Consider the following 25,211-nt stretch of genomic DNA (forward strand, 5'->3'; position numbering starts at 1 on the left):
AGCAGAGAGAGAGAGAATAATAGCAAACCGATGCATCCCCTCCTCCCCCGTCCCAGCATAGCGAAGAGACCGCAATATTCGCCCTCCGTCTGGGCTTTTATTTCCCCTCAACTGCTCCCCTCGCGAAACCGCACCCTCTCGCTGAACTCTTGCTCTCTGCTCTCTTGAGTCGCGTCAGTGAAAATGTCACCGATTGAATCAATAAAACAGTAATGTACCGATAATATCGGTGAATATTCGCTAATTTTTTTTCGCGGAAACAGTTCCACGTAACTCCCGCGTCTTATAACCTCGTTAATTTCGGACAGTGAAAGGAAGATTCAGTGCGAATTGCTGTTACGTGTCGAAAAAAAAAAGATATCCTCATATATAAGCAAGAATATTATAATTTTTCTCGAATGATTTTCAGTCTTGATTGAATTTGTACCGATGCAAGTATCACTTGCAATTCAAGACTAAAAACCTTCCAAGAATATTCTAGTATTTCTGCTTATATATGAGAATATCTATCATTGATTTAAGACTGTTATATACGTATATGCATTTAATCATACGTATTTGGTGTAGTTTGTCCGATAGTAAACTAGAAACATAAAACTAGAGGCGTAAAATCACCGTCAAACTTAAAATGACGCACGAACATATGTACACTTGCATTTTCTTCGTTATTGAACATTCCATTCAGCTGTGCACATATTCCGAGTTGTGCAAAGTTAAACAACAGCACTACTATTTTCCTAATATGGCCTCCCGCGAAAATAGACTTGATACGACCTATTTTTTCGTCGTCTCCTTCGTCACGGTGATTATCTCTCTCTCTCCTTCTATCTCTATCTCGGGCTCTCGTCGATATTCTCGAGATTGCTGAGAGGTAAAGCCGGCGAATTGCAAATTGCACAAACGATCGTCAACCTTGAGCAACGTGTGTGCTCGTAACACCGTCAGAGCAATGCGGAAACGCTCACTCACTCTCTCTCTCTCTCTCTTGAAGGAGAGCGCCGGCCGCGATACAATTTGGACAGCCAGTTGACATTGATATTGACAACCAAACGAGCATCCAACCGCGATGCATATACATGAGCTGACCGCCGGCAAATGTCTGGCGTCGCACTTCCGCCCGGGCCTCCACTTTATGCGATGGGAAAACGTCGCAGCTGAGTGCACCGATGCATTGTACAACGGTGGCGGGGAAGGGGGGCCTCGTGCAAAAATCATTGCGCGACGTACGTACGTGTCCTCGTAGCATTAAGGGAAATGGAATGTTATAAACGCACGCATCCGTAAAATGAAAAATTATTGCCCGCCGAGCCCGTCCGAATTCTAAACGGTTTTACGGCTGCACACGTGGTTCAGGCTCACTTTCGAAACAACGTGAATCCATAACTCTCGAAATTGCGATGGACAGCAAAACGTGTTATAAAAATATAAATTCGCATGAGCGCGCCGCCGCGATGTTACCGCCCGCTGTGATACGCGTTTCTCTCTCTCTCTCTCTCTCTCTCTTATCGCTCGTTGTTCCACCGAAAAGCGGCGTTCATGCGGATAAAAGTAACGCGGGTTTCATTATTCAGTCGATCGATCGCTCGCTCGCTCGCCCTTGACGAGATATCGACTAATGGGCTTCTCGAGCCGACTTTGACTTATTTATTACGCGCCGATCGCGCGCCACGCGGGTCGTCGTGTAACTGATGCTCGATGTTGACTGGGTAGGCTCGAAAACCGACACACTCATGATACCAGTAGGAAATTATCGAAAAGATAACATAAATGCATCGAAGTTACATATTATTTTGCATATTCATCGTACATCCTCATTCTGACACGGAACGACCTAACTTTAGAGACTGGCGCGAGATCCCGGATGATTGAAAAAGTTCGAGATTCTCGAAATACTATAATACAACATCGTGAAATAACGAAATATATTTATCGCTGATTTGTTACTTGATATTTTCACGAGAAGATAGAAACTCCGAGTACAATGAAAAGTCAAACGACGCTAATAACAGAGCCGGGCGAACACAAATTGCCGCTTCAGCTGCAAGTACCGTATACAGTAGACCAAGTTTATGTACCGGTCCGGCAGAGTTCGATAGTTCGCTGCCGAGAAACACGGGGGTATGTTGGTTCGCTCATACTCACGTCAGTTCCGGCGTTACTCTCTCGACGAACAATGAACGCGCATTTTCGACGACTCATCGCGCATTTAACGAATTTCACTACTCCTTTTATCGCGTCTCGTTCAATTTCCACCGGTATGTAGCTGCATTCCCATTCTCGTCTTCCGTGTGGACCATCTCGTGGCCAACGTTTTCGCGTCCGGAATTAGCCTTCATATTGGCTCGCGGTGTCTATCGGCAATCGATCGAGTGCTCAGCCGACCACCATGAATATGCACGAGAGTACTTCTAGAAAACGTTTCCAACGGGCACTCCCGTTGGCGCCGCACCACCGGCTGTTTGATCATCGCGTCCCGCGGCACAATGGAAATTTGCAATTTACTTCGCAGATCCCGAAATCGTCGGGAGATATGCGTATATAACGTCGTCACGCGGAATAGTACACGCGGTATCCGGCCGCGGGGATGCGCGCCACCGGTGGCGGAACTCGTATTCTCGTAGGAATTTTCGTGCTTCCTATGAGCCTCCCCGCAATCCGGCGATGCATAAGTTTATAGATTTAAGTTTCACTTTAGACGGATCTGTAATTCGCGGCGGTATTCCAGACGAGATCCTATTTGCGACTTTGAGCGTCGTGTGGTTTATGGAAAACATTTCGAGGACTCAGAGACGTAAGTCCGCCCCCGTCTCTCTCTCTGTGTGCCAGCATAATTCTAATTCTTTGAACGTCTTCTCTCACGAACGAAACTCGGTCTCGAATTATTATACGGATTGTCTGAAGCGCCCCTCGGAAATGTTATCGACCCACCGATCGAGACGAGCGCGAGTTTATTATAATAAACATCGCCTGGACTTTCATTTTCGTGCACGATCCGTTTTTTGAATTCTCCTCTGTGATTCTCATGTAACTTTCCCGTTCAATTTATATTTATTTGTCTCGTGTTACACAAAATATTTTTTTGTTTCACGCAGGCGATACGTTCCACCTCTCCGAGAATTGTAAATTGATTTCATTCGCGTTTTAACGGAAAATAACCCGCGAGATAAAAATCGTTTTACAATTTCGATAGCACAACGACGGAATGATATTTCAATATACACCACACGATACTTCACAATCGCAGGTTTCCAGCCTTTTGCAGCTCTGCTCTGCCTCAGATTGCGGATCGGATTGCAGGTTGTGAATTGCGTGTACGTTACTTTCATACTTTTCAATTAAAAGCACAAAACAAAAAGGAGGAAAATAATGCCCGGGAAAGGGTAAAAAGGACATAGGTGGTGAGGTCGAATATGACTCGATTTATGCTTTCGTTAGTTGCAACGTCGCGACGGCGATGCGGTGACGATTCGTTCGTAGTTGAACGCACAAAAGCCGGAGTATAACCATTAGTGAGATACTTCGGGAATTCAGGTGAATGCGAAAGCCGCGTTTAATGGCGGAGAATGCGGAACTATCGATAAAGTTTCCCGTTTCTACCGCGACGCCGGAGTCAAAGAGGTCTTTCGCGGCCCTGTAATTCGATCTTTGTACCGCACAACGAGGGAGGCAAACGACGCAAATGTATTGCACTAATATTTAGAGAACGTTCTGCAAATTATAACGCTGCATGAAGCGGCTTAATCGTCGTTTCAGCGTAACTCGGTTCCCCATTCGACTACCTCGTGTTACAACTATTATTATCATATCGCATTTATCGTGCTGTAAGTAACTTCATTCACAGAACAAACACGGTCGTGAATATTGTCCGCTATTTGTTTTGCTTTTTTTGCTATTGTTCGGAACACAACCAATAGTCCAGTGCGAGAACTGATTTCCCGGAAATTTTTCACAAGCTCTCTCATTGGACCATCGGCCGCGTTCCGAACTGCATCGGTAAATAACAGGCAACCTTATTGTCCACAACTGTACTGAGCTTCGCCTTGCGTGTGCGAAAAATAATCCCAGATACGAATCGTGATTCTCCACACGGTTCCGGGACGGTTATTTTTTTCCTTCATATATTCGGCGTCCCGCTGATCACTTCGAGCCGAATATTTTCAGAGATGATCGAGTAATCGGGAAAACCGATAGGCAAGTTTCCACGCGAGTAATGTGTTTTTGGGGGGATATATTTATACAAAATTATCCCTCCTGAAAAGGTATCAAACGGAACCAGTAGACATGCCGCGTTTCGTCTCCCCGAAGACGCGAATCGACGTTTCCGGTTCTCAAGCATCGTAGCGGACGTGTTCATAGCAGATTCGCATCTCCGGCACGCGATATGTTATAATAGACGTATCTCGCAATCCAAAGGGAACGAGGGGAACGAAAGAAAAAGTAGAAGAGATTTTTCACGCTTATCGATAAACGGGGCCGAGCGCAACTTAAACCGCGTCGTTCCGACGGCGCGATTTCTGTCTCGCGGCCGGCTACTCGACGATTACGGCTTTAATTATAAACGGGCGTTATTCGACGATGCGTTACGCGACGCGCGGCCACTGGACGCCGTTGTCCGCACGGCTTGATTTGCGAAATTAAGTGAAAATATTTATGAGCAATTTACACGCGGCCGATATTGCGCCCTGCATGTTTCACGGCCGCCCCCGTCCGCCCGCACGCACAGGCGAGCGCGCGTCGTACTTCGCCGCGGACTTTGTTGCAAATTAAATGCGACGCCGTCCACGGGCTTATCCCGGAGAGCCGGAAATTCCCTCTGAATTATTGACGAGCCCCTCGTACACTTCTGACTCTGAAAGGAACGCGTCCGCCCGCCCACGTGGTCCTCTTTATTCCCGGAGAGCGCGAGGTGACGTGTAATGAGTTCGCAATAACTAACTAACCGAACTCGGCCGCGCGCCCGCCGGAATCGCGAATCGCAGGATGGATCGCGACGGCGCTCAATCGCTATCATTAATTCACCGTCGTTCACGGTTCCACCGTTAATGCAAGTCACACACACACACACGAGATTGCGAAGACGCTAATTACAGCTCGGGAACCGTCGGAGCTATTCGGTGCAAAATCCGACCGCGTCACCGTGATATCCGGACTTTGACCGGGCGATGAAATTAATGTTAAATTCAACCGGCGACAAGTATGACGTAATAGAAGAATGAATAAGTGATAGCGGAGAGTGAGAGAGGTGGATCGACGTGGAAGGTTGGGAGGGGGGAGAGAGGGTAAAGGAATTTCAGGTAAACGATGAAAACGACTGCTGCCGTTGCGGTCGGCAACACGGCTGGCCTCTCTTCATTCGTACTACTACGCGCTTTAAAGGCGCACCGCACTCCCATTAAAATAAACTGTATATATCTACAACGCGATGCATCAAACGCGCAATAAATGCGGAATTTACTCTGATATCATCGCGTCCCTCTAACCCACGGCTGCCCGGCTATGAATGTGCACGCACGTATGTGTGCTCCGGCAAAGGGACGCGTGTGTCGGTGAGTAATTTCGGTATAATACTCGGAACTGCGCACCTTATGTGTGTGTGTATGTGCTGCTGAAATTTAATAAATGTACTGTAATATTGCAATTTACGTCTCGCGTTCTCTGTGGTGACGAGCATTGGACTCGTGGATACGCGCCGTATTGGAAATTCGTATAATAACGAGTTTAGCAACTCGAGAATCAAGAGAGAGTCCGTAATCCTTCGAATGTTATTAAGCCGAATCTGTTTCTTCATCGAGATGCATCCGCACTTCCTCGACTCGTTATTTGACTTACGCATGCGCATGCAGGTATAGTAAATACGTTCGCGCGTGATCGTTTGATACAGCCAGTCCCACGAGAGCGTGTGCACCACACATTATATAGTCCCGTGTACAGTAGGTGGTTGGATCCTTGCGGGTTTGGTAGAGGGGGAGGGACATATTGTTCATTTCGCTGTACACAGTAGATGTGTTAGTAAGGTTTCACATTTACGATGTAGAATGCGAACGTAATCCGAGAGAACAAGATATATTGGAAAGGCGTTTTTCGAAGCGGTGTTTTTGCGTTCGCAACCTGAAAGGTCCGCAACCGCAAACGTCACATAAAGAGGCTGCTAATTATATCGATCAAAATCGATATCTTTTCTGTCGTCGGTGAACGCGTCCAAATCGTTAAAATCGGAAACATCAAGTGTATAATAAATGATCAACATACCTGGAAGTGTACGATGTATTATTGCCCGTCCTGCCACATCCTCCATCCTGATTTCCGGATCTAGTATCCTATTCTACCGACTGCTCCGGATATTCCATCGTGACACTAATACTGGCACTGACACACATACACTAACACTCGCGTAATTACGACACGATCGGAGAAACGCGCGTTAACGAGCGCGATGCCAACAAGCGGCCGGAATGAAACTTTCAGGTATCTACGAGAATGAGGAAGTAACTCACTCGTACACGCGCGTCCTGGTATGCTCGGCATTCGTCGGCTCGATGCATAATGACTTGGACACGGAGAAAGTACGCAACGTACAAGAGTATCAAAACAATAGGCAAAGCCGACCCCCACCAGTCGTGTGTCGTCGCCCAGTCGATGGCGCGCGCGGCGGAGAGATCAAACACTCCCAAAACATTCCGCAAGTCCCGTATTTACCAACATATTCTTGTCATTTTTCCGCTTGAAGAGTCACGTTCCGTTACTCCACTGAATGCATATTTAAATCTCCATTGGTGCGCAGCATTGTCGCGGACACACAACTATGCTTTTTGCTCTTATAGCTCCTTCCTCTTCATCCCTCTTGAATTTTCAGATCCTATTACAAATAAAGAAAAATTGTTATTTCAACATGCCTATTCATCTCCGTTATTTATTTATATTAGTTATTTTATATTTGATTATTTCACATATTGTATCTGCAGTTAAATCTGCAGTTAAAGTTGAAAGATTAATATATTGTTTATTGAAACTAAGAATAAAAATAAAACAAAGGTTGAATATTGAGATAATCGAATATTAATGCCCCTTGATTGGCAGAAACGCAATACCGCGTTCACAAAAAGTGGCCGAAACTAGCGGGAACGTAATACTGCATTTTAATGTTTCTCTGATAATTCGATATTTCTAAAGTTGGATATTTAAAAGAGTTTCTGGGGTCGCTCTATTCAATGATGAACTTAACAATTTTACATTCAAGATAGCAGATGTAACAAGGTCGACTTAAAATTGGAAAAAAAAAACGTAAAAGCTCTACAAAAATGTTGAAATATTGAAATTTTGGAACTTTCGAGGTCGTTCTTTTCAATGGTAAATTTTTAAAATAAAGATTCGAAATGGCGTGTCCTCAAACTAATATACACGGCCAAAACAAAGTATTATTCTCATATTATATAACTTGTCATTATAAATTATATTTATCCATTACTTCGATATACACAGGGTAAACGTAGAAATGAAATTAATCGTAAAATTTCCGACACAAGCATTTCGTTTTTTTTTTCTCATAACGCCCGTATACACATATTTTGATACGAAATAACTGGAAAGCACCGATACACTCAGCCAAGTCGAAGATCCGGTTTTAAAACGGAAGTGCCGAGGTGTCGAAGGTGCTTTCGGAAAATTATGAGTTAAAGCACGATCCAATCCAAAGACCATCCGTGGAACGGGCGCAGTAACGCCCATTTCGGGAAATTCGCGGATTGCCGAAACTCCGCTGCTATCAGTCGTGTTGTTTTGTTTGTTCCCCCGAAACACGCGCAACTGGCTAACGTCCGACAAAATTGCGAATAGTTATTACAACTCGAGCACCCGCACGTCGTGTGCTTTAGTATGTCGAAGCAAATAGTACCAGCCTGTGCCAAATTTCGAATGCTTGGTCAGCTCGCATTAGTGTTTCCCGCAGTCTCGAGAAACCATGAGTCGATAGTGTGTGCTGGCCTTCGCCAGCTACGATTTTAATGCCGCTGCCCGGAATCCAACTGGAATCTCCGCGTGCGTTCGGGCGAATTCGTCACGGGGCTTTGGCGTGTTATAAAAAAAAAAAAAAAGGAATATGCGGCATGTCACATTATCTTCTGCCGTTACTTATTGTTTCCGATCGGCACATTCTCCTAGATCTACGGAAGATTAAAAAGAATACTCCAATTATAGATTAATAATCACAAAGCGCTTAGTAAGCTGCTTATTCTGCTGAATTCAGACGCGTTTTCACACGCGTAAAGGTTGATTCTCACCGTCCGACGACGGCAGACGATAATTTCGGTATATCAGCCGTCTCATATCGTCGCACGTCTCATATCGAGCAAGCGGACGCTTTTCCTCCGTTTCCCTGGTTTCAAGGCCGAGCGATCAAAATCTAATCGGCGGGAGAAACGTGCGAAGGGCCATCCATATGTATCGCCTATCTTAAACTATTTTGCATACGCCTCGTCTGAGGGACGAGAAAGGAGGGGCGACGGGAGGGGCCAGAGGAAGAGAGTCGGAATAACTTTCTTTCGCAAGACGGGAGAGGATATTCCAAAAAGAGGGAAAAGTAGCGGGGACGTAAGAATGTGCGCGGGACCGAGGAAAGACAAAATGTGTCTTTGATGTCGTTCGGCATGGCCGAACCTTTTTGCATTCTTTTGATCCTCCGCGAGGTCCTCAAAGTCTTCGCATGCAGGACAGATGAGGAATACACGCGAACTTTGGCCCCATCATTTAAAGTGGCTGAGGGGAGATATTAAAACTCGCATTGTTCGGCCATGCAGATGCGTTCCCGCGATTTTTTCGCGAAATTTCGCGCTAAGATTTTAGGTCAGTGTGATTCAAAGCCGATGTGATGCCGCTGCGTCGAGCGAATAACATTTCCGCGCGAATTCAAGATTTTTCATTAGGCGACGTTGAATTTCGACACAGTGAGACGTAAGAAAGTGATTTTACAGTTGCGCGCGTTCGCGATACTGAAAATGCGATAATTGGCATGAGACGTCATCCCCGTGTCTGTGTGTGAGTCCTGGATCGAAAATTAATTTCGCCAAAATGATATCATGATTATTGCAGTCATAATTACTACAATCGTCATACATAAATAATAGATAATTTAATCCGCACGTTAATCATGTTCGAATATCGCTCGTCGGGGAAGTTTAACAATCGGAACAAGCATTTTAATCACTGGGGTATTCATAGTTCATTCATACACTTGAAAGTACTTATTACCTTTGAAATCATTTGGAAACTTTTCGTGTCTTTCGTACAATATAAATAATTACAGCGGCTGAAAAGTGGACAAAAATAGATAATTGCGTTTCCTTAAACCTAGCACTTTTTGTATAATTAGGTCATTAAATATATACATGTATCCTCTGAGAAATCAAGCAATCTCCTTCCACATTCCCAAATATCTATTCGTGTTAACGCAACCAGACGAGTGGGCCGTAATGGACATTAACGTTTCAACGAACGAGCGAACCGATCCGACCGCGGAACGTTCGGCGAATCCAACTGCCGGATTTCCGCGACGGTGAAATTTTCGGCCGCGCACAGAAAACACACTCGGGCTAAATCGCGGGAATAGCCGCGAACTACCGCCGGTCGAACTTAATTGCGAGCATTTTATTGTTTTGCACCGCGCGAGACCCGAGATCTCGCGGGTCGTGCCCGGGCTCGCGGGCGAATGCGAATAGCGTTCAAACGTAATCTGTCTTCGTAGTGCCATTTGCCTTTGACGTTTACCACCGCGCGAAGGCCGCGCGCTGCTATTCATGACAGCGGCGGCGTTGTCGGCCGTTGATAGCCGGGGGGAGGGTTGATAACGCGCGGCCCCGTGGACACCTAGTTTCACGGGCGAGAAATAATGAAATTCGCCGTTGACGAGGCGAATGGTGATTAATGAGCCGCACACAGGTGGGAAAGTCGTGTCGCGCGCCGCCGAGGCCCCCCCCCCCCCCCCCCCCCNCCACGCGCATGTGTGCACGCCATGTCGGAAAAGTTCGGTGGCCGAGTGAGTAACGAGATCGCGGGGGCGGAAATAGGAGGCGCGGAGGGGTGCAGAGGGAACGATCGAGCTGTGCAATCGTACACGGCGGGGAAAAAGGAAGTGAAAAAGAACGGGAAAAAACGCGCGCGCGCGAACTTTATTCGCGCTTTTTCTCGAACGATTTAAAAGCGATCGCTCTTTTCGGCGGGAATTCTAATGGACTCGGGTGTTCCCTCCTTCGCATCTCCGGGCCGGAGGATCAACGACAATTTCGTCCGTCGGTTCCGGAGCGAAAATCTCAGCGAAAAGCTCGGGCGAAAATCAAAACACACCACGATGGTTGCTTGTTTATTCGCGCCAACGGAGTTTATTCGCAGCTCGTGGGAGGTCCCCCTCCCCCCTTCCTTTTCGATCGCTTACAACATCGCAAAATAACAGGAAAATCCCCTTTCCGGTCCCGCACGGTTTCGCGGAAACTTTCTTTGTCGTTTGTGAATTCTTCAACGTGATCCGGAAGTTTGAACGGATAGCTGTCTACTATTTCTTCCTCTTCTTCTTCTTCTCCGTGTTTTTTTTTTCTTAGCATCCTCTCTATTATCAATGCAACGGAAACTCGGGATATTGAATGGCTCTGTTTAATGTTTCAGCTCTTGAACGGAAACAATGAAGTGGCTCTGGATAATCGTCTTAATAGCTCTGGCTCTGCCAGCCGCTGTACCGCGAAAAATACACAGGAGCAAACCCAGTGAGTAACACTCCCCCCTCCCCCCCCCCTTCCCATTAGTAAGCACCTCGCGCGCTTATCACGGAAAAATGTTAATTCCCGAAGTAAGCCGCTTAAAAAACGATACAGAGCTTGAGAAGGCCGACCGTAGCTCGCATTCAAAGTAATCGAAATTTCCCCACGCATATCGTTTAGCCCACGGTTTTAATATTACTGCGGTACTAATATTAGTAACGTCGATAATATCTACGTGGCGGGTTTGCCCTCTATTTGTAACATCGTGACGTTATATTTAAGCGATATTTATCTAGAAATAGATGGGAAGTAATATCGATTAGGATCGTCAAGTTAGTTCATTGCTTCTTTCTTCAAGAGAAAAATAATCTTCTCGCAAGAAAGGATTTTTCACATGAAATATTATGTTTTAATAATTAGTTAATTTTTGCCGTTAGAGGTATTATATGTTTTACTGATTTTCCTACAAATTGTATATATATATATATTTATCTCAATATGGTTTGTGCGTGTATTTAAAATAACATTACTGCTTAAATAGCGAAATAATTTTGCTTAATGAATATCAAATTTATAAGTAGCCCTCTTGATGTGCAACTGAAAATACGACACTTGCCTTTTGACACAAATCTTATAACCTCCTAAATAGCTTGCAAAGAATATTTATTTGAACGTAATAATTTGTAAATGAATTACTGAATGCAAGTGTAAAATCGTTCTAAATTTAAAGGAATATTCACTGGAATTATGCGATACATCTTTTCCATCGAAGAGAAACCTAAGTGACTAGAAATTTCAATTTTTCCTACCAGTAAATATTTTCCAGAATCAAATTCTCATATGTTCAATATTATGATTTTAATACTTGTCGTAATTGTTCTAACGCATACAACTAAATGTGTACTTATACGAAAGAAATATCATGTTGTATATAATCAATTATTTATTTCAACTTCTAGTAAATATTTGCCAAGAAGTATCGGAGTATTATTTTACCCGGACCGAGTAAATATTATTTGAACGCACTTTTTTCAGTCTGAGAAAAATCGTAATGAGCTGAGATATGAATCGTGACGTTACAGCGAAAAGGTCGCGGCACATGATGGTGCAAAAACAACGCTGTCGTTGCGCCATCACGCGTTTTTAAAACACAAGACCATACGAGAGCGTTGTATCCTCACGTCACATCCGTGGTTTCCGGATTTGTGCCCGCTCCGTATTCTTACGCACTCCGAGTGTCACGTTTAAGAAATGGAAGTTCGCGAAGTTTTCACGGCGAGTCTTCGTACTTGGCTGGTTTGAGATGCGTTATATTATACGGGTCAGAGAGCCCATCGTGTAGACGCCCGGATTCGATCGGAACGTTCCCGTTTTTCTGCCGTTATCTCATCACGGGTATTCGGATTCCCGAAACGATCGGAGAGAGAGAGAGAGAGAGAGAGCTTCCGGCGCGTCGCGAGCAAGCGGAAAATCGATTCCAGTCGGGAGACCCCCCGACAGCTACGGAGGCCTCACGTCGCGATTGCAGAAGACACGCGCTTGTTTCGCCGCGCGTGCTTGCAACCGGCTGATTTCCCGTAAGAAATTCGCGATCCTCCTCTGTCTCCTCAAAATAAATACGTACCGCTGTCGGAGACACGTCGATCGAAAACTCTCGCGTTGCCCGGATAAGAAACGCGACGGCTTTCCCCGGTGATCGTGAATAGTCAACCGTGGAAACATGGTAGCAAGCATAATAATAAATAATAATAAATAACTGCCGAAGACAGCGAGTGTTTCTCCTCTTTCGAGCATTCGCAGAAGTCGATAAGCTGCTTATCACTTGGGAATTGTAAGCTGTTATTAATATGTAATATCGACGAATATTTATTAAATCGGGCGCTCGTAAAGAGCATTTCCGAAATAAATTTCCGATAAAGAAGAGAGGGAAGTTGCGAGAGTTGACGATTTGACTCGATAGTCGAATATTGAAGTATTTTTGTATCGCAGAGTGCCGTATTTTCAATGACGTATCAAGAGGATGCTACTCGTCTATTGTAAATCTAGTATTTATCAAACAAAATTACGTTCTTATATACCATTCGTTTCATTATCTAAAAAGTAAATGTTAATTTGAAACGACGTTGAGATATATATATATATATATATACACAATATTGCAAATCTGAAAATTAATCTTTGATTAATTAATTTTTGATTTTTCTTATTAATGCTTTTAATGCTTATTAATGCTTTTTACGCATTAATTGATCCAACAAAGATGCGCATATAATAGGAAGAAGTGTATAAGTGTTTAAATTATGCATATGTATATGTATTTCGGATATTATTCCTAATTGCGCCAATAATCAGTCCATATTTTTAAATCAGTATATAGCACAAGTTTCAAATCAATATATAGTTTTTTAAATCAATATATAGCATAAGTTTCAACAAATTCTTAAAAAAAAAACTCATTTTATATTATAACTATTTTAACCCTTTGCACTCCGCTGTCGCCGTAGCGGCGACATGGTTGTTTTGCTGCCTCGGCACTTTAGGAAATTTTAAGTCCTAAAATTTATGTTTTTCTTTTATAATATAAGTTAGAATATGTTTTGTTATAAAATAGCTAAGAAATAAAAATTTTGTTTTATTGAAACGACTCTATTTTTCTTCTACATCATAGGTATGTACTTGGAACTAATAGCCTCTATGCATTACTAGGCTGGAGTGCAAAGGGTTAAGAGAACGCTTGTCGAGAATGCGCCTTGATCGCTTCAGTGAGTCTCGATATCGCCTGATAAAGCTCGTGACGAAGAGTCACGAACTCGCTCGATTCCGTTGTATATCTCTTTGCATTCCCCTCGCCTTGTCACTGCGCATTACAATGTGTCTCGATTTAAAAACGCTCGCCGGCGAGCGAAATGTAATCGTTCGATCCTCGGGTTCTCCGGTCAAGGGTTTCGCTTTGTCCGTCGTGGGGAGAAAATAGGCAGTCGTCGGGAATAGTCGAGCCCTGAGCCGAGCTCTCGTCTCGGCGACAGATGTCGATTATTGGAAGGAGGTCTCTTTCCTTTTTGTTTCCAGCGCCACGATTGTACGGCGACCGAGTCCCCGTCAGGTTAATAAGGACCACCAGCTGTAAGGTGCGGCAGAAGATCGTGGAGACACACAATTATTTTCGCACGCAGGTCAAGCCAGCAGCCGCCAACATGCTCGTCATGGTAAGAAGAACTCCATTCATATTCCCGCCTAACAAGAGCGACGTCTCGGGTCACCTCGGGCGGGGCTTTATCGCGCGAGTTTCAACGTCTTCTGAGACACCGGGCGGCGAGTTTCAATGAAATTTTTGCGGAGAAAAATGAGCTCCAGACTCGTCGGAGACTGTGTCGCGAAAATTCGAACACCGAGACGCGACTTTTTCGCCGAAATTTCACGTCGAATAAAATAAATTCTAAATTCGTTAGACGGCGACATTAGAATTCAATGTGGTTTTTGAGACACATCGCGCGACGAGTCCGCATTAAATCTTCATGGTAAAACGCCAATTTTAAATTCGCCAGGGAAGAGTGTTTAGAATTTGACGCGTCAGTCTCGAGACCCTCAAGCTTGTTTCACACGAATAAATATACAGGGTGTCCGATAATTTGCCCGGGATCCGTGTGACGTGCAAGTAGAAACTGAAGCGGGGGTGAAATTAAGCACAGAAAAGTCACGCATCATTTTGCAAAATTCGCGATAATTCCTCATTAATTATTCCGAATTTTGCAAAATGGCGTGTGACTTTCCTCGACTTCACGGGTATCGAGAACAGGCTTCAGACACCCTGTATAAATATGACGAGAGGGGAGAAAAGAGGCAGGCAGAGATAAATAGATAGATAAATAGACAGATAGATAGAGAGAAAGAAAGAGAGAGAAAGAGAAGTCTGTCACGAATAAGTTCACGAGGAGGTCGTCACACTCCGTGTCGTGGTGAAGCTACGTCGCGGATTTAACTGATCGACAGTTTATAAAGATAGTGCTTACAACGGGGCGGACGAGGGGGAGCGCTGAAAGTGTAAACGCGAGAGCGTGTTGTCGCGGAACACGAAGTCGATATATCCTATTTCCGTTGATCGACGCTGCGCGCCCGTCCGCGCGATTCCGAGCATCAAAGTAAAATTGGTTTCACGGAAGGGAGGGTAGGGGTAGGCAAGGAAGAGGGACGAAAGGAGGGGAGATTGAGGGCGGAGGGCGAGAAGGGGGCCGGAGGTGAACGTTAACGCGCTTCATCGGGACGTTCACCTTCGCGGCCGCGATAACCACCTTTCTATAAATTTCATCGCAGGTCATCGCGATATTTCACAAACGCTTGGTGCTTTTTTGCGCTGCCCGCCGCCGCCGTCGTTTCCGCGCCTCGCCGTCGTTACAACCGTTGGCGGTGCAGCCCCGATAGTCGATACGTGGGAGAGAGAGCTTTGATATACTTGTCATTGTGTTGTATCTACCCGCGACGGCGCTCTTTTGTTCGCGCCCGATGAAATATATATATATATATATGTACGGGGACTCGGGCAATTTTATCGATAGTATAAATAGAGACGCGGAGAGATGCATTCGCGAGAATCCTGCCATTGTGAGCGCCGCCTGCTTGATCCTCGGGGCAAATTTGCCCCGGCCGTTGACGAATATGACCTCGGCCGAGTCAACGTCCGAAGTAGCAGGAAAGAAAGAAGAGAGAGAGAAGAAGAAGAAGAGAGGCGGAAAGACGGAGAGCGAGAGAGGAATCCGTCGAATCCGAGCGACGTTGGCTCGTGCGAATACGATCGTCGTCCTCGGGGCGACGCGCGGGGAGGACATTTCGCGAGGAATTCGCGAGTAATTCGCGCGAAGCGTCGTAAACCGACGGTTTCGCTCCGTCCCCCGGAATAATGCCGGCGCGTCTCCGCCGTCTCTTTGAGGTTCCGTTCGATTCTCGCGGATTCGCATTTCTTTGCGACGCGCCTTCGACAATATGTCGTCACTTTTCCACTTTTCCAAATAGAATTTTTCCGTGCCGCCTGGCTCACCGCCGCGTCTCTCTCTCTCTCTCTCTCTTTCTCTCACGTCGTCGATTGCCTCGAATCGATAAATCGTTACCCCTCCCCTCGGGAGCGATTAATCGCGATCGACGACGTGCGCTATTTAATCTCCATCTTAATCGAAACTTACACAATGCGGTAAGTTTCGCGATGTAACGCGCCATGCGAACGCGAAAACGAGTATCGCGATATTCTCGACTTTGGAGGGGACTAAGCGACAGCGGCAAAATCCAGGCATTATCCAAAACCCTCGTCACACGATGCTTGTTTTCGTGTTAACTCGCGTTGCGAACCACCATGCTAACATGCGGAGAGGACGGCACCCGTGCCGCGCACAAGTGCATCCGTGATAAATATTTACTTTTAGAGGAGCACCACAAAACGACCCTGACTTTGACGTATATTGTAAAAATCACGCTCCTTTAAGCAATCTCTGGTATATGGAAGGCGGCGGAATTTGTTCAAGCAAAAGTTTGCAAATAAAGTTCATAAAGTAATGTATAAAAGAGCAACGCCTGTCACTCGTTCTCATGAAATTCTTGCATAGGATATAATCGAGCCATTACGTTAAAATAGTTGCCAATGAGTTTATGAGAACGGTGTTTCGATGATATAAATCAATGTCAAAGCCAAAGTTGTTCTGAGGTGTTGCTCCAAAAGTAAATATTCATCGATATCCAAGACGGTAATAATTATTGCCTCATTCTGTACAGTAAACGTATAAAATGGTATAAACTTTATTTGCTTTTATTTTATTTTTTCGATAATTTCCTGTAGGTATGTCATGGGAATGTCGGTTTTCGGGCTCAGTTTCTAAAAGCGTCAATCTTCAAACATCTTAAAAAATAGTTATTTGCTATTAGCTTTTATTAAGTAGATATGAAATAATTTTCATAATACTGTCATATATTTCGGCAGAGAAGTGTTGTCGGTTTTCATCCACGTACATAAATTTTAATTGTATACCCTCAAATAGGGCTTTAAAGCCTAAAAACAAAATGGTACGTTGGTTTTCGTGCTTTCTCTCTACTAATTGGAAAGCGTGGAAACGAGGACTCGATTTGTTCCCCGTGAAAATTCGCGAAATTCACACGAGGAACGTTGAAGAAACGATTGGTGATCGTGAGCGCGGGGGGGAGGGGTGGCGGCAGGCGAGGGCGGCAATCATCCGCGCGAGACGCAGCGAAAGCACCGCCGGCGCAACGCAAAAACAACGGAAACGTAATTCAACTCTCGCGTGCGCGCGCGGCGCAACGTTTAATTCGAGCTTTCGGCAAGTTCGTGCGGCAGAACGGGGGGCACAACGGGGCCCCGTTAATTGGACTGATTAAAATTAAGCGGCGAAAGCGCTCGTTATCTGCTCGTTTCCGCGATTTTCCGCGCGCCTCTGGGAAAATTGTCGGGAATTAGCGAGCGCATGTGCCGTAAACAATTGTCAGTAGAGTAACGTACGCGTCTCTCCCTTCTCGCGCGATGAAACACAATAAGACGCGCGGCGGAAGCGATGGAACGTTCGATCAACGAACGCTTTAATTGCACTTCGCGTGAATCATCGCGACAAAGCATGTGCGCGCGCGCATTTGCAAGGCAAACAAATGAACAAACGCAAATAAATCCAAATGAAACAAATTGCGCTGTTTATAATTGCGAGCGCGCTTATATTATGCAAATGTAATCGTGATTTCTCCACTCCAGTCAAATATTTGAATTTCCCCCGACGCGGAGCGTCCGGTGTTCGAATGTTAAACGCGCGCAGTGCGCGCGTTTAATACCGGCATGCCTCGCCGTCGCCGTGAGATTTACCTTACGAAGCGGTTTGCTTGATCCAGAAAACTGAATTCTCGTGGTCCGCCGTCGCGTCGACGGCGCAAGATTTCAATTTCCGCCGTGCATCGACGTTATTATCCGATCCATATATACATAAACACGCGCACGCCCTTCTCCCATCCCCTCCTGCACTACGTATATTATACCCGCTTTCAGTTGTTTCTCACAACGCACGTTGTATACCGTGGCTACAGGACGTTTCAGGATGAAATGCGATATTTATCGCGACCGATAATTTAACGGAGATAAATACACGGCGCAAAAACACGGCCGAGCCCCAATTAATTTCGTAAAAGTAAACAGATACGATGAGGAAAAACAGAATTAAAAGCGTGGGATGTTGGCGCGAAAAAGAGAAAAAAAAACATACGAAATGAAATAACGCGTCAACTCTAATACGATTTACTCCGATATATTTTTTTATGACAATAACGACGAGTTCTCTCTCTCTCTCTCTTTCTTTCTTACACATAGCAGGACGGAAGCCCGGCGCCGTCATTGGACTCTCAAATGCGGGAACTTCGCTCGCCGTCCGGACTTTGATAAATGTTCCGCATGAATTTCGCCTCGCCCATTTCGGCACTTACAGCCGGCCGTGAGTTTTCTTTCGAAGCATCCTGTATGTTCGAGAGCGACGGGGCAGGTGTCTACGTGGTCAGACTATCTCCTCGGTCTTCTCTCCGTTTACTCGTCGTTTCCTTCGCGCCGCCAATCTCCAGCTTGGTTATAAGTTACACGACTTCCCACTTAAATTCTTTCCCTGCGGAAACTACCGACGACGTCGCACCGTAAAAGCTACCTTCGGCAGGAGTTTACGTCGTAGATGCGACTGTTACCCGGGAGCTTCTCCGGCGAGACTCGAGCCGCGATGCGGCTTCGAGCGAGAGCGGGGATCGCCGGTATCGGGGATCTTTTTATTGACGAATCGGCGTCGATGAGCGGGAAAGGAAGTCGGGTGGTAACGACGCTGCACCGCTGCATCGTATCGTCGAGGTCACTTGAGATTTTACCGCGAACTCACCGAAACGTCCGGGTTGACAGTCGCAAGATAGATAGACGGATATATATATATATATATAGAGAGAGAGAGAGAGAGAGAGAAAATCGTGATTAACAATCATCTCATAATTAGATATCCGCTCGAAACGTGAATTCACGATACGCGAAACCGAGCTCGTTGTTAACACCGTCGATGATCGCGTTAATTCTCGTCGATTCAGCGAAAACTTAACTTAGCCGATCAAATTACCAAAGATACGCACTGCATAAACGCGCGATTCGAGACGCGTGTGTACCTTACACCTTGTTTGATCAGCTCTTCGGCTAATTGGCTCGGCTGCACTGTCGATTTTTCAAACGCAATTAGAGGCAACAGGGATGAGATGACAGCTTTAATGTTCGCGCCGATTTTTCCTCATTCTCGTCATTAACGTCCGAATAATGATCAATTTTTTCCCGAGTGGCTAAAACCTTGACTATTGTCTGCATCTAAACTGAAGAACCTGTCAATAAATTCGAATGCCGGTCACTTAAAATTTTTTTCAGAATCTGTTAATCTCGCGAGGAAAGATAGACGTACATGCAGACAAGACGAGTTAAGAGTTTGGGAAAATCAGCAAATCGTCATCCATCTTACCCACTTCGTTATCTCACCCCTCTTTCCATCAATTACGCTTCATACCTGACTTAATGAGAGACGGCGGCATTCGGCGCGTTAACGTCGACTCGGCCAGAATTTTTCCATACACGCGAGCGGGACGATAGCGAAACGTGTAATTTCGTGTCGTGCTGGACGGGATATTGCGCGACGTTCCCCACCGGTTAGAACTCGGAGCGTCGAGTTTGCAAGTGAGGAAGTAAAGCAGTCGCCTCGAAACGCATAAATCAAGGTTGCGCCGCTGATTGAGGATCCCCGCCCGGTAGGTCCCGACTTCTTCCTCGGATTTAATGTAGGCACAGGATGCAATATCGCGGCATCGCCGGCTCAATTTTCGAGCGTCCTCCTTTTCTTCCCTTCCCCACCTTCGTTCTTTTTTACTTCGCGTGTAGTCGCGCCGATTGCACCGCCGCGATCTTCACACGCGCGCTTCATTCATCGGGAGGAGAATTGATCGCGATAATCGCACGATATTCCCGACGGTATCAACCTCGTAACGAGAAAATATGAAGAACCGAGGAGAAAGGCGGATAGGAAGCGTCTTCTCACGCGAGCGAGAAACTCCCGGGTGTTCGGCCCAACTCCCCGAGGACGGTTATGGCTTTGGAAGCGCGTTATATTTGCATATAACGAGTGATTACGGAGACGCGGCGAAGTCGCGCGGGGGGAACTTTCGCTACGAGTTTACAATCGCAGCGCGCGCGGCATGCGCGGAAACTTTCCGCATCCGCAAACACGACTGCGACCGTGTGACTGTCGCACATATATTCTCTAATGAAGTTTCGAGCGTTTTCCGAACGCAACGCGTCACACCGCGCTGCCGCGTGGAATCGCCGGACTGTTTCCAGCGGAGCCGTCAATTTGCAACCTTCCCTTAACCCGGGATTTTAACTGCGCGCGTTTTTCTCGACGAATCTTCGGCATGCAACACCGAGCCGTCGCTTCTGCAAATTCCTATCCGGTGAAAATTCATTTTATTATCTTCCCGCTCGAAAAAAATCGAAAGAGCGACAGCCGGCTCTCGCTTGAAATCCGAGCGGTTCCCCGGGTTGAAATTCTCCGATCTTACCGTCGGCTTGGAAATTCCATCGAACGTTTAGTTTGACACGCGGAAGCTGCTTACGTGAACCTCGCCGTTTGATTCTGTATTTAGCCTTTCCAATTTCTCATTCGAAACTGAAGAGCGAATTTTCGATGATTTCTATGACACCGTCATAGAAATGACTTAAAAACACTCGCCGGTGTGTCCTAATTCAAACTTGGAGCGAGTTAAGAATCCACTTTAAGTTTAAGTTCGAACATTCACTCTCGCGATTCCGAGTGGCAGTATCCTCATTCATTTCGGGGTGAGGCTTCACTCTCGAGAGATCTCGAGAGTGACTAATCTCCTCACCTTTGAAGCCCCGTCCAAAGTCCACCCGCAGTTAAACGAGCCTCCGAAGTGTAGCTCGCGAGAGGATATTTTTTGATACGCTCATCATTCTGAATTTGCTACACGCCATCGAAACATTTTTCTCCCAGTTCGGTCTTTGATATCTCGGCGGGCCATAACGGCGCTTCGTCCCAGGACTCTCCCTGTGTACCATAAAGCGTCGTTTATTCGGGCATGTCCGATAATTCCGAATCCCTCGTCCCGTTTCAGAAATGGCATCCGGGCTTAGCGAAGGCGGCGCAGAGGTGGGCCGATCGCTGCCTCGGCTTAGTGCACGACAATGCAACTGGCTTGTACCTGGACGGCTTCGGCCAGAGTGGACAAAACATTTTCATCAGCACGGGTCGCACGCTCTGGTGAGATATTATTAAATCTTGTTTACTTCTAGTTAGCGAGTTTGCGCTGGCAGCCGGTATATTTGCACAGGTGCAACTCCGGAACGCGCGCGCGAGACTTTATTCCGCGGAAATATGCGGCGGTCCGTCCGCGGATGTACCGTTAATCGCTGAATCGTCGGCTCGGTTATTTACGCGTTAAAGTTGTCTTCTAAGGCGAAAACGCGCCAAGTAATTCCGCCTGTTGGATCAACGGCGAAGATCGCCGGCGCGAATTTTTCCAACCCTCGCGTTCCAAGAACGTTGTCACGGGCGCCATTCCAAATTTCCGATACAACTCGAAATTTCATTTTACGAAATCACTTTATTAACTTTTACTATTAATTTCATAATAATTGACAATGAATTAAATTTCGGGAAATTAATGATAAGAGGAACTGATAAAATTTTTATCGTTAATCTTATAAGAAACGACTTTCATGAGTTTTAAGTCAGTGTGAAAAGTGGCGGCGACCGGTTTAGATTTAGATTTGAATGCGGGAAGACGCTGCCACGCCTTTTTTTCTTTTATATGCATTTCCTCATTTTCCTTATAGAGAACTTTGAAAACTATAATAATAAAATTAAGGAAGAAAGCTTCGTGAGACACTTTCGATACGGCGTTCTCGGATGGCGCGAAAGATTAAGACTCGATCGAGTTTCTTTCGGGAATCGATCGCACGCTCCGTGCGACATCGCGGAAAATTCGGGGGACGTGCTCCTTTCCTCTCGTAAGACGCGGAGAGCTATAAATTTCAGAAGTTAGAACTAGAATCCGCACGGATAGTACGGCATGGGAGACGAGAGAGCTCGGCAAACAGCTTGTATACGTCGTCGCGCACGACCACGAGCGCTTCTCGAACCGAGATCGTTCGCCGAATTGTCCTACGTCGGAACGTTGCAGGAACTTCCCCATCAGAATGTGGTACATGGAGTACAAGGACTTCAAGTACGGGGCCAATACGACGAATGACATCCTCGAGGTCGGCCATTACACGCAGGTGGTGTGGGCGACGACGCATCTGCTCGGTTGCGGAGTGAGCCATTGCACCGGCGGCAAGGGTCCGCTTGGCAAGGACTTCTACATGTATGTCTGCAACTATGCGCCAAGGTACGCGTAATGCTGAGTGATCGGAGGGGCCATCGACAGAACGATAAATCCTTACATGTGTTATACGACGGCGACCTATCAGCCGCGGCACAGAGTAGTCCCGCGATACGCAATGTAATAAGGTCATTTAGAAGTTGTTTACCGTCAAATTTCCTAACTCGGCTATTAGAATTGTCTGACTGCAAAATTTCCCAACCATTGCTTTGACTTATTATTTATGAATTATTGAAAGAAGCGGGAACTACGTGGAGATCTGCGATGGCTCATCTCCGTGATAGTTTTATGTTAACGATTATAAAAAACGAAAAGATCGTAGATAGTCTCGAAATGAAATCGAACAATCTTCCTGCCGTCGTACAACACGAAGAAACCCTCGGAAGGACCCCATTCGAGACCCGTTAAATCAACGTCGAGTACACGTCGTTAAATACGACGAAGCGTAAGCAGATTCCGGTTGAATGGTAGACATCGCCGAGATTTCAGTCGTTATTGCTGCGAAACGGAACTCGCGTATTAACGCTGCATAGATCAGGGCACACGGGAGCGCGGTGTAATTATTTTCACTGGCGGGATGCGTGTGCCGTTTACCGCGACTGTTATGATATATGGTTGTTTCTGCAACAGCGATTGCAATTGGGCCAGAACTTAGTTCATTAGCTTTGAAATTGACGCAATAATTTGCCGGAGGGAAACACGGTGGATTGAAACGGTTAACCGTAAACTTGGCGAAGGTAGCTCGCGCGCGTGCGCGCACGTCGTCAAAGCGGGTCCTGGTTACACCGATGTTCGTGCGTTGAAAGGGAAAGAGGTCAAAGCTGATTGTCGAAGCAGAATACGAGGTAGAATAAATAAAGAGAAAGGAAGAGGGACGGCGATGAGGAAGGAAGGAAGAAAGGATGTGCGGAGAACCTGATTAAAATACGCGCACATTCGACTCTTTGCGCGACAGTAGTTAGCGGCGGCAAGCACATTTATGAAAAAGGAACTCTACTTGCAATGTGGCCGCTGGTTAAGTGTACAAATAATTATACCGTGCCTTTTCCCTCTCATACACACACACACACATACACATATACACATGAGTGAGTGTTCCAGAAATTTTTTCTACTACAAAAAGAGTTAATTTTCACGTGAATCCTTGCAAAAGGTTACGGGTTGCTGTAAAAGAAAAATATGTTGAAAGAGAGGTGATCGATATTATCTTTTCAGAAATGAACGGTACTTCGCTATATTCGTCGTGATAAATATTCTCTTGCACAAGGCGCTTCTTGCGATTTTTCCCGCCTGATTTATGCCGTGTCGAACGGCGTTACTCGTTAATTATTAAACCCGGGAAAATCGAGCGGTTATTCTTCGAGGAGAGAAACTCCTAAGTGTTTCATTATATATTCCTATATATTCCACGTAGCAGCCGCGACTTACCAACGAAAATCACAAATACACTGAGAAAGCCAAAATACTGGTGACAAAGAAAGTGTAGATCGCGTTTCGATTATTATGCTGATTGAAAAAATTTGCAAAAGATTCTGGAGAAAATGAATTTATTAATTTTAAGGATCAACTGCCTTAAACGCGACAGCGAGAGACAACGCCTTTGTTTTTCACGCTTCCCATTCGAAGTGTAGAATTTCACACGCGATTTCTCTTCATCGAATTCCCACAGGTTAGGCCACGGACGTGCTACGGACACGCTACTACGCTAAGAGTAGCTCGGAAGATTCGCGTTTAAGGAAATATGACGATGTCGGTACCTCGTGAATGGAAAGGAACGTTAGTCATCCGCGACCCAGTATTTCAGCGTCTCGCGTAACGTGACTGTTCGCGCGATGCGGCAACGAGCACACTTGAGCTTGGGAGTTTGGTAACACAGAGAATTGCTTTCACTTCGCGAGTGATTGCCGGGGTCGGTACGAACTTCCCTCCGGACACCTCGTGTGAAATGTATGAATTTGACCGGCAGCCTTTTCTACGAACGAAAGTAACCAATGTGTATTCAAACTCATGGCGCATAAGCTTCCTGTAGACGAGCTGAAATATGTAAAATCCTATATTTATATACTGTGTGTAAGAGACGTAACACACATGCACACAGGTAGACAAACGGGGAGAGAGAGAGAGAGAGAGAAAGACACAGGCACATATATACAAGTATTCACGTTCATACAAATACACTCTCTTTCTCTCTCTTTCTCTCCTTTCTCTCACACCTATATGTACTCGAGGGAAAACAGGAGGAACAAGGTAAGCAAGGAAAACAAGGAAAATGGTGACACCGGTGCGGAATATATGCAGCGTCAGCGGGAGTTATAGCTCGTTCGTCTTTGTCATGCCCATTGTGGCACTTAGACGGCTCTCTTTGTCACCAGTATGGCATACTTTCTCAGTGTACTTATGGTTTTCGTTGTAGCATGGCTGCCAGGTGGAATACATATATACACACACACACATATATATATATATATATATATATATATATATATATATATACACATGGGGTGAAAAGCACACCACAGGACGATATGCGGAATAAAATACTTAGAAGTTTTTCTCATCGAGACCGCTCGATTTTTCCGGGCTTAATAATTAACGAGAAACGCGTGTAACACCGTCTAACACGGTATAAATTAGACGAGGAAAATCGCGAGAAGTAATTTGCTGCGCAAGAGAATACTTGTCACGACGAATCAAGAGAAATATCGCTGATTTCTGAAAAGAGAATAACATCGATCACCTCCGAGAAATAATTTCAAGTGAAGATGAGTATCACGCAATTTAGACGTCTATTATTATATCTGCATGAAAAACAGAAAAACGTCTAGTTGCTCCTGTTCTGGTTAATGCGATGCAGAATTTTTCTCCCGTGCAGAGATCCGTCTGTCTTCCCGATAAAATCCGGAAGCGAGCTAAAAGTTTCGCGTTTTCGCTTTTCTGCTCGAACTCACCAATTTTGATCTCTCTGTGTCGGCGGAACTTCAAAGTTTACTCGAATATATCTCGTTCGGTATGTTAAACGCGAAGCGTCAG

At 45.6% G+C, this 25,211-nt stretch overlaps 1 protein-coding gene across 1 annotated transcript in view; it reads left to right on the forward strand.

Annotated features, from left to right (window-relative positions):
• The window catches only part of LOC106749890 (cysteine-rich secretory protein 2-like), a 62,636-nt gene that overhangs the window by 31,976 nt on the left and 5,449 nt on the right, over nt 1-25,211 (forward strand). Inside the window, exons 2-5 of the mRNA XM_014629805.1 lie at nt 10,651-10,748; nt 13,812-13,948; nt 20,913-21,058; nt 21,981-22,187. Coding sequence (XP_014485291.1) covers nt 10,667-10,748; nt 13,812-13,948; nt 20,913-21,058; nt 21,981-22,187 — 572 coding nt within the window. The 5' untranslated portion in view covers nt 10,651-10,666. The remainder of the gene's footprint in view (nt 1-10,650; nt 10,749-13,811; nt 13,949-20,912; nt 21,059-21,980; nt 22,188-25,211) is intronic.

Source organism: Dinoponera quadriceps, unplaced genomic scaffold, assembly GCF_001313825.1.
Source record: "Dinoponera quadriceps isolate SergipeBrazil2010 unplaced genomic scaffold, ASM131382v1 scaffold3290, whole genome shotgun sequence".
Taxonomy (NCBI): domain Eukaryota; kingdom Metazoa; phylum Arthropoda; class Insecta; order Hymenoptera; family Formicidae; genus Dinoponera; species Dinoponera quadriceps.